Source organism: Bombus pascuorum, chromosome 2, assembly GCF_905332965.1.
Source record: "Bombus pascuorum chromosome 2, iyBomPasc1.1, whole genome shotgun sequence".
Taxonomy (NCBI): Eukaryota; Metazoa; Arthropoda; class Insecta; order Hymenoptera; family Apidae; genus Bombus; species Bombus pascuorum.
The window spans coordinates 18,365,164-18,382,746 of record NC_083489.1 but is presented as its reverse complement, the minus strand read 5'-3'; the positions used below and the strand labels follow the sequence as shown (position 1 = coordinate 18,382,746).

The 17,583-nt window shown below is 38.2% G+C and overlaps 1 protein-coding gene across 4 annotated transcripts in view; it reads left to right on the top strand.

The window, feature by feature from the left end:
- LOC132916240 (transcriptional activator Myb) overlaps nucleotides 1-17,583 on the top strand; it is a 41,192-nt gene that overhangs the window by 7,500 nt on the left and 16,109 nt on the right. For 3 of the 4 annotated variants that reach the window (XR_009660049.1, XM_060976061.1, XM_060976059.1), the window contains exon 1: nucleotides 5,474-6,554. The exons of the other annotated variant lie outside the window; for it this stretch is intronic. Coding sequence is in view for 2 of the 3 variants with exons in the window: in XM_060976061.1 (XP_060832044.1) it covers nucleotides 6,460-6,554 (95 nt within the window). In the remaining variant the exon portion in view is untranslated. Of the gene's footprint in view, nucleotides 1-5,473; nucleotides 6,555-17,583 lie in introns of those variants that run through there. 4 annotated transcript variants of the gene reach the window in all.

The window sequence follows — 17,583 nt, the reverse complement described above, 5'->3', positions numbered from 1 at the left end:
CATAAAATAATATCTATAAGCTGATTTTTCAAATCACAAACTTTAGTTACCAATGTTAGTATATTATAATTTTTATAATAGTAAAATAATGATATTAAACAAATAATGTTCTACAAATAAATGTCCTCAATCAGTTAATTGTCATATTCATCGTAAAATTGCAAAATTATAAAACTTAACCTTATACCTGTCAATTTTCTAATATTACTAGTTACTAAGTAATAATCGTACTAGGAAACTTAGTTCTCCAAATTATCATTAAAGGTTCAAGAAAGCAATGTGGATCGTAATTCTTACATCTCGTGCATCTTTATTCGTGCATGTCTTACGGCATCGAAGAAGAAAAACGAGATAGTAGGTTACCTTTGGATGGATCACGCGAACAAGAATCTTTCTGTATAGAGAGGTATCATCGTTCGACGCATCACACGCTTTACCTTTGCATTCATTTATTATAATACGAAGTCAAAGGATATTACGCCATCTGGTATGGTTTCGGCAGTCTGAGCAAGGAACTGTGTAATCTGTGCCGGACAATATCACCGATTCAGACGAAAAGGGGGGAAAAAAAGATTCCGGCATAATTTTTCGCGCTTCCCAAGCTACGCGCATGAATGGTAAATTTTTTTTTCTATCGGGGCAAAAATCTTTATTCTGCGCCTGGGTCTCAGGACCGGCCCAAAAAGAATTTCGTGACCTGTTCCACGAGCATTGCATTCATTTCCATATTCTATGTATTTAGTGTTTACGTCTACTTCGTATCCGGTCGTTGTTCTGAATAGCTGACAAAGCCTGGCAGAGGCTGGCAGAGGCTGGCAAACTGGTAAATGAACTAGACGTTTGATATTGAACTCGCCGTTAACTCTTTTTCATTTGATGCTGCACAATACACCGTTACGGCAGCGAATAATTGAACAAAGAAAAAATAATATCTCGTTGAAGTTACCGACGTGGTAAAACGAGAGGCATATCGAGGTCTATGCTAAAGATATATACGGAGACGCGAACAAAGTGAGCCATTAGAACTCGTTCTTACAAAATGAGCTAAATTCTATCAACTTAACCATATCAACATAACAAATGTAACTTTTTATTTAACAAACAGGTTAAACTAAAGAGAAGTAAAAAGCCAGATACTTTTCTAAATCTCTACTGTATTTTAAACACGAGTATAAATCTAATTCTTTATAGCTATTATTTAGACATAGTATAACCTCATTGTTGTGTACCTGTTTTGGAATTACGATAATTATTTTAGTTACAATTCAACAACGCCCTCTATTAGTATAGATTAAGCAATATTGATTATTAATGAGGTTCAGCTTGATTGCCTAATAAACAGTTTTATTTATCGATAAAGTGGCAAAGGAACCAAAATGATTTGGATCGACTTTATTGCATTTAAATTCGGGGTGTAAAGAAATGGGTATCAACTTTAAGCGATCTGGTTTTTGTTGTTCCCTCGCGTTTCGAGAGTCGATCGGTTCTGAGAAGGCAACGGCGAAACCGCGAGGCCTTGCAGAGACTTATATTCCGGATCCCTTCCTCTCGTTTCTTCGTCTTTCTCGCGTCTTCTCTTCTCTTCCGTGTCCCCGGCCACCTCTTCGATTCCTTCGTACTTCTCCTCATCACTCTCCTCCCGGTTCATTTGTTTCTCTTGCTGCGCCTCCTTCTCTTTCTTCATTTCGCTCTTTGAGAACACAACGAGTCCTGGTTAAGGCCAATTCACACTGAATTAAGTCAAAACAATGCGGGGAATTCGAATAATCATTATGGACTCTGCGTTTCAATGACTCGTTTAGTATGACATTTCTTCGACGAGTGGGTTCTTCAAGAGTCGTGTTTATGGTTTTTTCTTCTTATATTCTTTATCTGGAATTTGCGCTGAACTCGTTTAAAGACGACATCGCCCCCTATCGTGGTTATGTTCGAGAAATTATTAGCGTCCTTTTTGTCAATATTAAAAGTAATTTTACATATATGAAATTATTTGTGAGAAATGAAATTGCAAATTTGAAGCGATTCTCATTAAAATTGCACGAAATTATAGGTGAAATCGTGCCACCACTTCAATCAAATCTGATGTAATATAATGCGTTAGCTCTGAGTGACAGTGGTATTAAATTGTTCGCAGCTGCCTATGAATCGTAGTTTGAGGTATCCTTCACGAGAAGGTGGGACAATTTGTAAATATTTCCCTCGAGCTATTACATTTTTAGTGGCTCAAGAATTTTTAGGGATGATTACGTTGATACTACTAGGTCCTAACCTAAATCATGTACAGGATATTCTGTTAACATTTTAACAAAACAATATTTTAGAAATGGTTTAAAACATTACAAATTAATTGTGCACTTAAGAAATATGATTTTTATATTCATATTATATCACTTCAAATTTTGATTTTATCGCTGCAACACTATCTACCTGGTCCTAAAGAGAAATTGAGTAAGCTCGAATTTGATCGTGGGCGAAGGTATGCTACAGAGGACCGTACACTCTGTTCAACGGCCTGAAAAATTTTCTACAGGCCCATCTCTTGCATAATACGTGGGACACCCATGACGACGGCACCACGTTATTACGTGTTTATGGTGTACAGCGTCGATGAACGCGATTACTTTCTGGCACTTTTGAAAATTATAAGATTCTTAAATAGATAAAAACACTAGGTATTTACATCAATTTTATCATAATCGTTATCTATTATCTATATATTATAGTCTTCGTTACTAACTTCTTCCATGAAGACAGACATTAACTCTACAACGGTTTGTTTTCATAGCAACCAACCAAATAGATCTTTATTAATCAAAAAACCTAATAACAAGAGCATAACCTGAAACGAAGTGTAGGTCATAAACTCGTACTCTATATAAAAGTACAGCATATTTACAAAAAGAAAAAGAAAAATGTATATGTATATATACACACACATATATATACACACATGTATGTATTGGTAGACGTTGTTCCAGCCAAACTCCACGGTGGGAAAGTATTCGCGAACAACGATGCAGACGCACCCTGAGGCGTGCACCGAGCGAGAAGTATTCACCAGGATTAAAGTACGTTCTCACAAGCAATGCGTCTTTCTTTTGTTTTGAAAACATTGCCTTGCATTTTCCTCATTTACCGTAACATTCCATAACGAAACTACAGCGACCTCAAGGTCGTCGTAAATGTTATAAAATTTTGCTTTATTAGAAGTCAGCTTTAAGCCATTGACTAACTTTATATTAATTTTCACTTTCTAGATCTTAAACTCGTCGTTTCTATGGTAACATGTCACATCCAATCCTCACACTTTACACCGTGCTCTTACACGTGTGTTCGACTGTCCGACGGTGTTCTTTATGTCTGACCACTTCCTCCGAGTCACAATGGTAGACGCAGTTTTATGACTATTAAAAGATGCACGAGCTGTTTCTTGCGAGTAACACCTGTATTTGTACTGCATCAATGGGCTGAAGAGTAAAAGAACAGTAGTTAAATTGTACGTTTCCTTATAGGCCAGTAATTATCGTTCAAAATGTCATCATTTGATACATCTCATTTGATACATGGGAACAAACTTTAACATACATAAGTTAGTTGACCATATATCTACGAATGTACGAATTATAGATGACAATGTTTATACAATTATAGATGACTATTATCAAACGTTATGTTAGAAAATTTGTATTTCAAATATAATAGTGCGCATGATTTTTAAACGGATACCCGGTACACACAAGGGATATTCTTCCGCAAAACGGTTACGTAACTATAATACATCTAGACGCCTGTAGCCCTGGTAATTCTCTCGGAGACTGGAAAACGATCAGTAGTCGACGTAAAACAAGGACATCCTTGTTCCGAACGTGACTTCGAGATTACTCGGTAGTGATTCTCCATACTTTTCCTCGTTTTGCATGACAACTGTCTTTGCACAACAGGGAGTTTTCCATCCATGGAGAAGGAATTAAGGAAGTGTCTACTGCATTGAAATTCGAAATATATCATTTAAAATTTAAATTTTTGGGATTTAATTAAATAATCGTTAAATTTATTTGAAGAAGGATATATATATATATATATCCTCCGTTCCAAGGTCGATATGGCACCTTTTTTATCCTTTTTATCATATTCAAGCAATTTTTTTTACTACACATGTATGTGTGAATATGCTATCCTTATAGAAGAAATCGTTCATTAACTGCCATTCATAAGTGTATGACGCAGTATGTGGTGCGTCAAATAACAAATTCCATCCATCCTCAGTGTGTATGACGTCAGACTATAACTAACTCATTTTCATGTACATACTCATGTCATAGATACCATTTGTTCTAACGTGAATTTAAGAACTGTCATCTCTTATCGTCATGAATATCAATACATATCTGCTCAATGTAGTATACTTTCTCATTTAACATGTTCACGCTGGCGCTGCTATTTGTGTTTCTCGCCGTGGAGCGGCGCTCGTATTCATGTTCACAATAAGTTTATAATATTGGATTGTTATATTTTTAAATAAATCCTACTTTTTTCAATTAATATATGTTAAATTTCTATTATTTAAATTCTCGACTATATGGCAATTTTTTCTAGTTACTAAACGAACTATATTTTTGGTGGTACGCACCGTTTGATGGAACATTCAAGTGTGAGCCACCGGTGGTTCACGCCGCCTGATAGGAGACTTGAGCGTGAGCCACCAGTGGTACGGCCGGCGTGAACGTGTTAATGTCTCGTGTTTGACAAACTTAAATTTGAGCGTATGTACGTATATACACTCAATCTGGTATATGTGCACTTGGTGAATTTTCAAACTTTATTTTTTCCGAAATAAAAGTCGAATAAATAAAAGTTATTCTAGGTTTTCGACATATTTTAATACATAGAATATGCTTCTGTCGATTATTCAGTCTTGCTCAGGCCGGAATTAGCCAAATTCAAATATACATACATGACAAATTATGAAACTTACTTTTTTGAAGTATATAAAGTGTTATTCTACATATTTCACTTATTTTTGTGTGTAAAATAACCTTCTGCCCTATTGTACCACGTATTGCTTCGTACTCTGTATATCCATATTCCAATCTCTTATCTTTCGGCCTCTACATGCATCTATACATTAATGCCAAAATAAGGAAGGGTTTAACGAGAGAGCTTTCATCACAGCATCCACCATTCGATTATTTTTTCCATAGGCCTGAATGAGTGTACGGGCGATGGAGGGCATATGTAGCTAAGAACGCACACAAAGTGATATAAGCGCACACATATTGGGATACATATAGGGACGGTCGTCGTTTGATTGCGCCCTCAGTGTACCATCTCCTCGTCCCGTGGCTCTCCTGTCCTTCCCTACCCTCGTCGAGCAACCGCGACCGTATCTTTCCCCACTACGTTGCCAACAGCCCAGCGCGAGAGCACGTTAGGGAGTAGGGAGTAGGGATCGTCCTCATGCGCAGGCCGTCGGCAATCCAGCCGGTACCTTTAGTTCAAATCTAAACGGTGACAGGTCGAGACGCCCGCGTGTCTGTGCTCGATTTTGGGCGCGCGTCGCGACAAGACAAAAACCCGTAACGAATCTCGCTAAGTTTTGCATAATGGATAACCAGGCTGAAGGAGACTCGAGGATCGACCGATGAGAAAGAAACACGCGTTTGATCGACAAGGACCGTATGTGCAAGGCTTCTGCAATCGTTTTTGTTTTTCGGCTCCAACGATCATTTCCGTTCTCTCCGTGTCGTGCTTTTTTCCTCTCCTGGACCTAGCTGCCTTGGCGACAACGCTTTTTTCCCCTCGCTGCATTCGAGTAAACGCTCATTGCATTGTCGCGACGCGTGCGCCCAAACATTCCCTTCTCTATTTAACGATAAATCTGGTTTAACAAGATATCCATTATACAATAAGTACGTCACATCGCTGGTGGATAAATACGGAACTAAAAGAAAGAAGTGTATTGTTACTTTATGAAAATTAGACAAAAGGGAAGAGAGAGAGAGAGAGAGAGAGAGAGAGATAGTGTGTGTAATCAAGACGAAGCGAGATAGAGAGGCATACGAAGTTCTTATGTTTTCGCAGGTCTCGTGGGAATCGCGTGCTGATCCTTATATATTGTAAATAGCAACGAGTCGTGAACGACTGATAGACAAAGTTCTATCAAACATTGAAAAAGCGATCGAACATGCTTTTCGCGTTAAAAATCGATCTGATTTAGTGGGGGACCAGGGGTTCAATATTTATCAAAGATACACAAAATATTTTAACGATATATTAAAGGAGAGTTTTGACGATGGTTCGTGCTGTCGGTACTGTGGGTAGTACGTAAAGTACTGAAGGAGAGAGAAAGGGAGATAGTATTGACAAGAAATTGTGGAGTTCGAGTTTTCGAGACTGGATCCTTCGAAAACCATTCAGAACCCTCTGACCGCGAGTTTTCTTGGAAGACTATCCGTGAGAATGGATGTAGTGTCGAGTGGACTGCTCATGCCAGCGAAGGTCGTGGATATTACTACCTACCACTCGTCTTTTTATTCTCCGCCACCCACCGAAGCGTAAGTAACATATCATGTGCACATCAGTCTTTCTTCAGTGATTTACACGATCACATCATCCATCTTGATCACGTGGCTGATTATCGTTATTCTTTAATATAACATTTCCTGGGATAATTTTGTAATTTTTATTTGGACATTGTATTCAATTTCTTTAGCGATTATCTTTGATGATTATCATCCCTTCTGAATAATTTAATGAAAACGTAAGGCGTTTTGATATACAAACTATATACTTTTTTTGATATATTACAAAAAGCCTTTGATCAAATATAATTAATATTAGATTAACTAAGAATGAATACTTATAATGTTTAAATATTTCAAAATGACATTATATTATTTGACAGATTTTAGTATTTTTGTTAATTTGGTATTATTACGCGTGGCTGAACATTTTTTGCTAAGAGTTGAGGTAGGTAATCAGAAAATGTGATTTTTCGACAACGTGCTGTCTTGAGTTTAATAGCTATCCAGATTTTATTGCAATGTTATCTATTTAAATTCTCACCGGTCCTCGCCTTTATCTCGTGCAAACTGTCAGCACAACTAGACTCGATATTCAGGCATTTTATCAAAACAAACGCATATAGCCAGTCTCTGGCTGGAATACGTAACAAACATTCGAAAAATCTCGTCGGGGAACAACGGAAGTCTCCATGTTAGTGTCGGTATCAAAGGATGCGGCCTTATCTCGGGATAGATTACAATGCCGCTGTACATGTGTGTCGCTCCCTCGACTGTGCTTCAAGTAATGTTCATATTTATGTTTATAAAAACTACTATAAGATCAATAATCAAAGAAAAATTATCAGAAATTAATAATTGAAAACAAAATAAGTGAATACTGGAAATGATAAATTAAGGTTAGAACATGATTAAATTGCGAATATTTATGTATTTGTGAGAAATAAAAGACAAAATGTATGCAAAAATATAAGATATTCGGAGTAATGTTTGTGTTATAATATTTAGGTTATAAATATAAGCCACTATCTAGGGTCCATTTTAAAATTTATTTTTCTAAAAATGTGTATTTGTATAAACACTCACATTCTAATTCTCTCATAGTCTGTGATGTTCGTTATTTCTCTTTACTGAAAAAGTGAAACTTTATACAATTTAAACTTTGGCACGAATCTACCTAACCTCAAACTATTTTCGAAATTAATAAATCAAATCTATTACCTTGAATATGGCAAAGAATATCTGTCAATCGTGACAAAAAGTTTTCATATTTATTCATTGTGCGTAAAAATCATTTAAAATGAAGTTTTTGGGAAATCTTTTTGAAGAATGATAGAGCGTCTTTAAAAATTTTTTTTGTAGATTCACATCGACCGTGGTTTCATCCATGATTACGAATGCGTTAGAGAAGACAGACGGACGGCATTTTCGAAAAGTCACCCAGTAGGTTGAGAATGCCGAATAGCTAGGGCGGGGGGGGGGAGAGGAGACAAACAGAGAGAGGCAGGTCGAAAGGAAAAGCATCAAGCATGCTGAGAGGAACCTCCGACTATCCCTCGTGTTGTTGCCTAGCAGATATCCCACTTTAAGCTCGTTTATCGCTCGAAGCCGGAGGGAAAAGGACCAGGGTTCTGTATTGGGGCCCAGGGTCTGCTTTCGTAAAAACGCGCGCGCGCACATACAGGTCCACAGCCGGAACGACTTGTTCTTGACTAAAGGAGATTTAAACCCGGTTTCAGATCGAACCCGTTGAGAATTCTCCAGTCGTTTATTTCGTTTGTTGATGGACGGGTTTGTGTCTTCGTCCTTTAACCGAGGGTCCAGCGTATTAACCATTTTTTGAATTGGCATAATAGTCAACCCTGACCGCCATTCGATACGCATTCCTCATTTTTCCCATGTTAAATAAGCTAATTATTGCTGCTTGCTAATTTTCCCACTAAATAACTTTGACTAAAATCTTCTAGCAATAAAATTTTGGCACTAAGATTACACTTCATGCAAGAATAAAGTGGTAAAGAAGAAAGAACAGTTTGCTTGATGCAAAGAATTCAATACCTGGGCTCCGATGCACGGCACGAAATGTGGGCTGAAAAAGAAAAAGTAAAAAAGCCACGAAATTGAAGAAGTATATCTGGTAAATCAAGATTCCAGACCCGTTGAAAACGCGAAATCACGTTTGGCAAAAGGAAGAAGGAAAGAATAGAAAGAAAGAGCTGAGGTGATCGAAGGATGAGAGACAAGGCACAAAGGTTGGTTGAATTTTGAAAAGTTCGCACTTGGGCGCGATCCTGGGAAGGAAAGGATCGCGTCAAAAGCGTGAAACGCGGAAACTGAGTTACAACGAGGAGAACATCATACTAGACGCAAGACACACGTGATTACTTCGTGAATGATCCGCTGTGCGCGCTGCTTGGTGATAGAGTGGGGGCGAAACAGAGAGATATGTACACAGATATATCTGTTCAGAGAGAAGGACATACGGCTTGGATCAACGGGAGATTGCCAAAGTTGAGACGAATCTACGTGTAGGTTGTACGAGATAAACGGAACGTGTTTCAGCGGTAACTTTTATCCGGAAACCGACTCGAGGCGTTTCATGGAAATCCGCCGTCTGATCTTAGACACTGTTTTATTCTCTTTCTGGAGGCAGCAGGATGCTACTTGCACAGGCAGAATAGGACAGGAAACGCGTGATTGGGTTTCTTAGCAATGTCTTGAATTTATGGATTGCTAAGAAACTCCAATGCTAGAGAAAAGCTTGCGAAAAATTAGGAAAAGATACCATGTTTCATGATTTATATTGATTGATAAGCAATATAGTCATAATAATACAACAAACTAATGGTATGTAATTGTGTTAATGATATAGATGGAATATTGTTATCGAGAATTATAACGAATTTGAACAGATAAAGATAGATTTGTTTTTAGCGCGTCGCTTTCGTCGCGTGTGGTACCTCCTAAAAAAACGAATCTACCGACGTGTGAGGTTATCTCGGTGCAACCAGGGTGCATAGTAAACTTAGAATACGATCTTCGCGGATCGATCTAATTTTAGATGAGATTCAAACGGGCTCTACGACAACGAATTCCTAGAATTCGTGACAACGTCTCGGGTACCTCGTATCTGTGCATATAATCTCCGCTAGATCGCGCCGGTAGTCATTTAAATTCGTAACGGAGGAGTGTTCTTTTAGATGACAATTAAATAACCGTTTAAGCAGCTGTGCTTCTTTTTAAAGCTTCTGGCGGACAATATTGTAAGGCAACGACATAAGAAATATGTATAACAAGAAAAAGATAGAGGAAGACAATGAAAAAAAGGAAAGAGGGAGATGGAAAGAGATCTGAAAAGATGTCAAGTAACAAATTTCTCGAAGGGATTCCAGTTCTGCTGACGAGATTCGCGACTGGGCCTCTTGAGGAAGTCCCCCCAGAAGAAAGAACAATCTTTTCTCCGTCTCTTTCTCTCTCTCTCTCTCTCTCTCTCTCTCTCTTTCTCTTTTCTGACTGCCCGTTCTCTTCTCCTCATTCGTATCATTATTTTCGATGTTGGGTTTGGTACACTCGTTCAAGGGTCGACGTCGTCGTCGATCGTCAGGAGGGTATACACACAAGAGCGAGCCTGATTTCCAGCATCTGCTCCAGTCAAGAAAGACCGCAGTCTGGAACGACTTTGGCCTAGCAAAGGCTTTTGCATGCGCGCCTTCTCGTCTGCGACGCGACGCCTTCTTATATTCTATTGAGTCTTCCAAAAGCACCGGAGCATATGTTTTCGAATTGTTCTCAACTGAGGGACGGCCAAATGATAGACTAACGCCGCTTTCGTTCACCCGGTGACATGATGAATTCTAATGATCTCCTCTTGCCCTCGAATATTCCTTTCAATTATTGTGCCGCCGTTTTATTTTAATTTTTCCTTTATTAATGCTTGTCTGTCTATATTACATCATATGCATTTCTCATTCGATTCGATGATCCACTCGACTACGCGTTAGGTTATGCGTTTAGGCTTTTGTTTGAATTGGAATCGGACTCGGTAGGTTAGATTAGTTTATACAAATACAAAAGCGTAGGAATCATTTCTTAAAATATTATTTTGAAATCATATAACAGATTTGATATTTAAACAAATGTAAAAATCTATAATTTTGAGTTATGTTTGTGTTATGTCACAAACTTCCCACGTCATAAAGGGAAAGAATTTCACTCCAATATTAATAAATCATAAATTACTCGATGTTGTCATTCCAAGCTAGCACTATCGGTCGATAATCAAGTCTAGACTCGAAAGTCTACCGCGTGCCGCGTGGTCAGTTCTACGCGCGTCAGGGTCGATCTTTCGACTCAATACAGTGGCGTAGAATCGGCTCGGGGTAGATAAAATCGAGATTCGTGCTCCGGCCCTCTAATACTCTAATCAGTCGGCATTAGCAAGGTGCGCATGGATCAACCATGAGGTTGATTCTCCGCGATGTGCAGCCTCGATTCCCACGGTGGAATTAAAGATTCACGAGGAGAAAATACCCATCGCACTTGTCATGGGAACGAGCACCGGGTGGCTCGTCGCTCGATTTACAATTGGTTGTTGTACACGGGGTAAGGCGTGTGGTGGTGCACGACGCACACCTCCCGAGACGAGGGGGATGAAGCTCGCTACTGAGGGGATTTCCCCCTTTTTTCTTCTCTCTCTCTTTTATTTTTTCTTCTTTTTTCTCTCCTTTTTTTTAATACAAATACATCCGTAGGGGTACGAGAATTTCTCTCGCCTATCTTGCTGTAGCGCATGCTTTTGAACTAAAAGTGACATATGCGCTTTTCGGGGTTAGCTTAGTCGGTCATATCCCGAGGAGGATGTTCAGGAAATGATATATTGTTAATTATGGGTGCATTTGTGTCGTTGAATTACTATTTTGTATTATACATCTTCACAATTTTTAAACTAAGAATTTTGTAAATTGAGAATCTAAATTTTGAATATTGAAAATTTTCAATTCTAGAAACTGAAAATTTAATTTAGAATGTAATCAATCAACGTCGAATCTCTCATCCACAATGGGTCGAAATTTTCTAGTTTGTAGAATCTTCAGTTACTAACGTAACCTGGACATATCGGCCTCAAATGCAAAAAAGCATCGATATTATTCGAGGAATAACACAGGAAGTAGAGGGAAGACTAAAAATCCGTGTGTTCGATTGACGATTTAGATACAGTGAAGCTCTTTGACGCGTTCGAACACGTGCATCTTCATATACACGTGCATTCACATGTATGCGTCATAGGAGCGGGTGCGCATGCTCGGGGAGAGTTCTATTGGGGGGAAGTTTGGCAATGCGAGGGCATCAAGGCAGGTGGTAGCCAGATGTCTCTCATAAGGACTTCTACCCTGATGTCGTTGCCTGCCTCGTTTGCTCTTATATACATACGTACATACATGTACACGAATATTTATATGAGTATATGTTAGGTATATACCTATCCATGCACCCTATGCGCGGGGAACGTGTTCGAACCGGCGAACAAATTCGAATATACATATATATATATATATCTGGCTCTCTTTCATGGAATGAATCGTACAAGTATGTATGTACTAGCTTTCTGACTTGTTTCGAGATTCATTTATATAAGTGCGTGTGTGGTCCGTCGGTAAAGTTCAAATACAAAGCATAGGAGAAAATTTAACAAGATTCTGCCGCGCCTAATTGGAACGAAAGTTTTATCTCTTTACGATGGAATTTTTATTATAAGCTTAGGAACCAAATACATAACAAGCTGTTTCGTTGAAACAGCTATCTTTGTTACTCCTTTTGGCGAACACAAGGTGGCGGGTCGAGCGCCGTGTACGGGTCGAGCTGTCATTAATCCATACTTTCGAAACGTGTTGCCAAGTAGTACAAGCTATCATTGGGCTCGCCATCAGTGGAACAATCACAGGTGTATTCGTACGATTTCTCATTCACTTTCTAATTCGTCAGCTATCACAAAATTTGATATTTCTAAATAGTCTAACCTGACATTAGGAATCAAGTTTCTCGATCGTCGTCTATATGATTTATCTTGAGATAGGATTGGAACTTGGTTAGTTTTCTTTTTCTACCGACTATTCTGTCGGAATTTCTCCGACCGGTTCGCGAAGGAACGAAGATTCCGAAACGCGTTGACCTTGATCTTGACTCGTCTTCCTCATCCTCCTCGCTTATGGTCGTCCTCATTCAATCTTTTTTCGTCTTATCACCTTGTCGTGCTCGAGACAGATTCCCTTAATGCCATTCATGAATCAAGCAACCACAAGTCGTGCCTAGACGCCGATTGAAAGTGTACTGTACATGGTTCATTAAATAACTCGCAACAGCGTCGACGTAACAGCTTCGTGGCATCGAATCCTTGATTATCCACGGATTACACGGTATTTTCTACCGTTTGAGAATTCTTCATGAATCATCGTAGTACTACGTTTTATAGATAGTTACTTAGCAACTAATATTTCTCATGACACATGGTATTAAATTCTTCGTCCCTTAATATCAAAATCGAATTAATTCGACAAAACAAACCAAATAAAGAATTCTGCAATACGGGGCAGGGATAGCCTCAAGTCTCTCTATCAAAAAGAGGTATTATTAACAAAAATTATCTAATTTACTATATGTTCCGAAGCAAAAAATAAATATACTATCGCATAAAATCACGTAAAACCAACGATGACCAGTACTAGGAATAGAAAAATATATTTCATAATATAAGCGATATAAGTCACTACATATATATATATATATATATTTATATTTTTATATATGTATTTGTATATATATATATATATATATATATATATATATATATATCAGGTAAGAATGTGTACAAGGAAGAGAAACAGTGGAAATCGTAAGATGGCGGTAAAAGTAGAGTACGTCCCGACAGGCAATTTGTCATGGTCACCTGTCCCGCTGATGATAGAACAGCGCGCTCATAGGATCCCGTAAGACGGCGCACCGGTCTACTTGGAAATTCCGCATATTTTACCAGGGCGTTCCCTTTCATCGGTGGCTCCGTGGCACGAGAGGCTTTTTAAACGCACAAATTGAGGAACGCGCGAGTACATCATGTGTTGGTCGGCCTGTGTGGCGAGGGGGTGGGTCGTGGGGGTAGCAGCTGACGGGCAGGGACCAATGGATCCCTTGCACCTGGTCTGTAACTTTGGAAAATCGACGACAGAATCAATTGTGCCGGCAACCGCGTCGCACGCGACCAAACGGGGCCCCGGATGATAACGGTTGCATTGACCCTTACTCTTGACCCGTTACCCACGGAGGAGCGGTGCGCTCTCCAGATAACACTTTTCGAATTTGTCCGCTTGAGGGATAGCATCCGGTGCGTCAATTCACTAAGGATCAAGCAGTTTAATACATAATACATAAAATTTTATATTAGCTGCAATTTATAATATAAACATTTTGATTGTAGATCACTTTATGCTATAAAGTGTATATATAATATTATTGAAATATGTAAGAAGGTACACATTACATACTGTTTTTGGCAAGGGATTTAAAGTTTGCATATTTTAATAAGTACATTATGGAAATCTAAAATAATTTACATAATTTAAAAGACAAGAGATTTGAGATACAAAAGAGATTTATATTATAATGCTATAAATATTTTTTCAAATTTCATTGTAGAATGTATAGGGATATAGTACCGAAACAGATATTCAATTTTTTAAGTTTCTTTCTATAATCAAATATTAAGAAGTAGAATCTAATAATATAAGATAAAGTGAAAGTTTTGAATGAAATGTTGCCTTAACACATAGTTGGCCCTTAATTGGTTAACGAGTCACGCAGCGTCTAAGTTGAGTTTATATAATGCTGTACGGAGGGAAGAGATATGTAATCTTGCGTAAAAAAGAAAAATTATCTGAGATTAACCACTTTTACTACAGCACTGTGGGTGCTATATAATGTACTGCTGTCATAAAAGATATGTGAACTGCGGAAAATATTGTAAAAGAAACTCTATATTGAGTGGCTATAATCACTTTTAGTATTTATATAGTAAGCGCTTGTGATTGGTTATAGTCAATCATAATAGTTAAATGTAGTCATCTGCATTATCAAAAAGGTTAAAAGGATCATTACGATAAAAAATTTTATTCGTAAATATCTCCCAGAATGTAAATGAGGTAGAATTGACTATTGGACTACTAGAAGAACGTTTTTCTAAAGAATTTCGAAAGAAGACGTGTAGTTCTTTGGAGGAACAATAATCCGAACGTTGACCTCTCCAGTTTGGTACACAATACTCCATTATCACTGCAGTAGGTCCGCCATCTACAAACGTATATCTGTCATGATATTTTCAGAACGTTACATTATGCATACCTTTTATTCATATCTCTCCAAGCTCTGATACGTTTCTCGGTCACAGTGGAGACCAGGCGATATGATCTCGCAAGGATACGTACAAAACGAGGCAAAAAGGCGTTATAGATCTGCTGTCTGGCTTTTCCCGACGAACCATGACCATGGGACACAAGCAGTGGACATTTACTTAGGAAGGGACATCGGCTGGTTCGCGCAATAACCTTATTGTTGCGTGACGAGCAACAGGCGGACGGAAGGAAGGAAGGTGAAAGAAAGAAAAAGGAAGATTGCTAGCCGTAGGGCTGCTCGTTGCAAACGATGGGGTAAAAGAGGGGGGATGAGAATATGGCAGACAACTCGCAAGGAAGTGGTCAAAAAGAGGGGAAAGTTCGGAACTTCGGCAGATGTCCATAGTCGCGGTATGCGTAGCCACAATGGGTTTCTTTTTTCTCTCCCTTTCTCACGAGACGCTCGATTTTCGTCGTGAAACTCGAAAATTCGAAGAGGGGGAAATAAACGTGTAATCGCGTATCCACGATGGAATATCGTGAATAGCTTCGTTAACCCTCTTCTTACCGCGTTCTGTTGGGTCGATAGGTATTTATTATCTGAAATTCACCAAGATTTACCTCGTTGCCTTGGTAACACCCTATTACTTTGATGATGTAATGAGAAATACACTAAGTTGGAACGATATTTACCGTAAGTCGGTATCTGTCACAAATATGATTTGTGGATAATAATGTTTCGGTATTGTGTAAATGATTTAATATTTGTTAAATCCTTAAGTACTGAATAGTATTTTTTACCCTTTATACCTAACAGTAATTTCATAAATCTTATATGGTTAGAATAGTCTTAGAATAGTCTTCTGTACTTGGAAGTAAATATTGAAATTAAAAGTATTCTCTATCTTAAGATTCAATATCCTTTAACAAAAACTATAATTTTCCATAATATTTTTGTTAGATATTATTGATGCTAATAATTAACCAAATGAGTAAAAAGTCTACATATTTTAAGATTAGGAAACAACACATGTGAAAGTATAAATCTTAATGAAGATTAATACCAGATAATAGTTATCGAATTTCATTGGAATAATTGTCATTGAGATCGTACAGAGTACTTTAGTCATATAGCGTCTGAAGTCCTAGACAAAGGGGACAGCTGTGGCACAGCACCTGCTTGTGTCGCCACCTTTCAAGTAAACGCTAAGTGTGAGAGCTTGTTCATTCATTTCGCCTCGCAACTAACGGCACGGCGCTTTCTTGTCGCCGAGGTTAAACCAGCCGATTGGAAATTTTGACCGGACGTCCTCGACCTCCGACAGTAGTTTCGCATACTGATTTGGGGAGAGAAGGGAGCTTAGCAACCGATACGTTCAATTCTCTTGACAGCTAAACTTGAAAGAAACGGGGGGAGGAGAGGTGGACTTAACTCTTGTATTCTCAATTCGTGCGAATTCCTAAAACAAAACATTTCTACATAAATGTATCATTACAAATGTATTGAGGTAGAATTATTCATTAGAGTTTACCGAAGTTAAAATATAGCCAGTCTTCTATTTAATTTGTTTCATCAAAATAATCTGAGATATCTTAAAGAATTGAAATAATATTATTAGTAAAATCCTACAAATTATATGACAGTTGATAGTACTACTCGATGTGAAATTTTGGTGCTATATAGTAGATGTCTATAACCTACAATTTGGCACTTGCTAATATTACAAATAATATTATTAGTTGGTAAATTATCATACAATGAAATCCACTTAATTTTCCTTCTTTGTTTTTTCATTTTTCTTTGCACCATAATTTGAGCGTCCTGTAGAAGTTTTAGCGGTTAGGTCAGGAAATTACAATTACCCTTTTGACCAAACAGGAAGTGAGAAGCACCGAGGTAAGAGGATAGGAAGATATAAAATCCGACGTGATCCGCTAGCGTATTACCCTTCTCTTTCCTGTGTCACCACGACTTATTCCTATCTTCCTTTTGCGTTCTCATTCGCACCCTGTCCTCTTGCGTCTTCCCTCGAATTTTACTCTCTCTCTCTCTCTTTCTCTTTCTCTCTGTTCCCTCTCTATCACCCCATTTACTCCACGTATGGAGTTAGTGTCCTAAATTGATTAATGAGTGTCTCGGTCGAGTCGTTTCGCTTGTCCCTTGTTTCCACCGCGAGTGTCACGTGTTGGATAAAATCGTGATGATTTTATCAGTTATTCTTCGCCTGTCCACGTGCCCTTTCTTCGACTTATCGTTCCCGCATCTTTTTTCAGCATTCCGTCTGTTTCCGTTTCCTTTTTTATACACTATTTTTGACCATTTTATCTACCAATTATTTTACCAGAATTCCACATTTGGATTACATAAATAAAATAAAGCTAGAAATGGGAAGAAACAGATTCTACAATTAATTAGGATCGACTACAAAAATAAAAATGGTATGATTATCAGTGCCATCACATTTTAAGTACTCAGTTTCGTCACTATATTACATATGCTTCGTGCTTGATTGCTTTACAAGTTAAATCAATTTGATGGTATCTCGAACGATGACCGATCTCATCCTACATCGTTTTTCGCAATCGTCATCTATAAAAAAACGTTAGATGTCTGTTCCGTATAAATATTCATGACAGCGGTCATTTTTGTAATTTATTCGCGATACTTTCGACGTGGTGAGGCG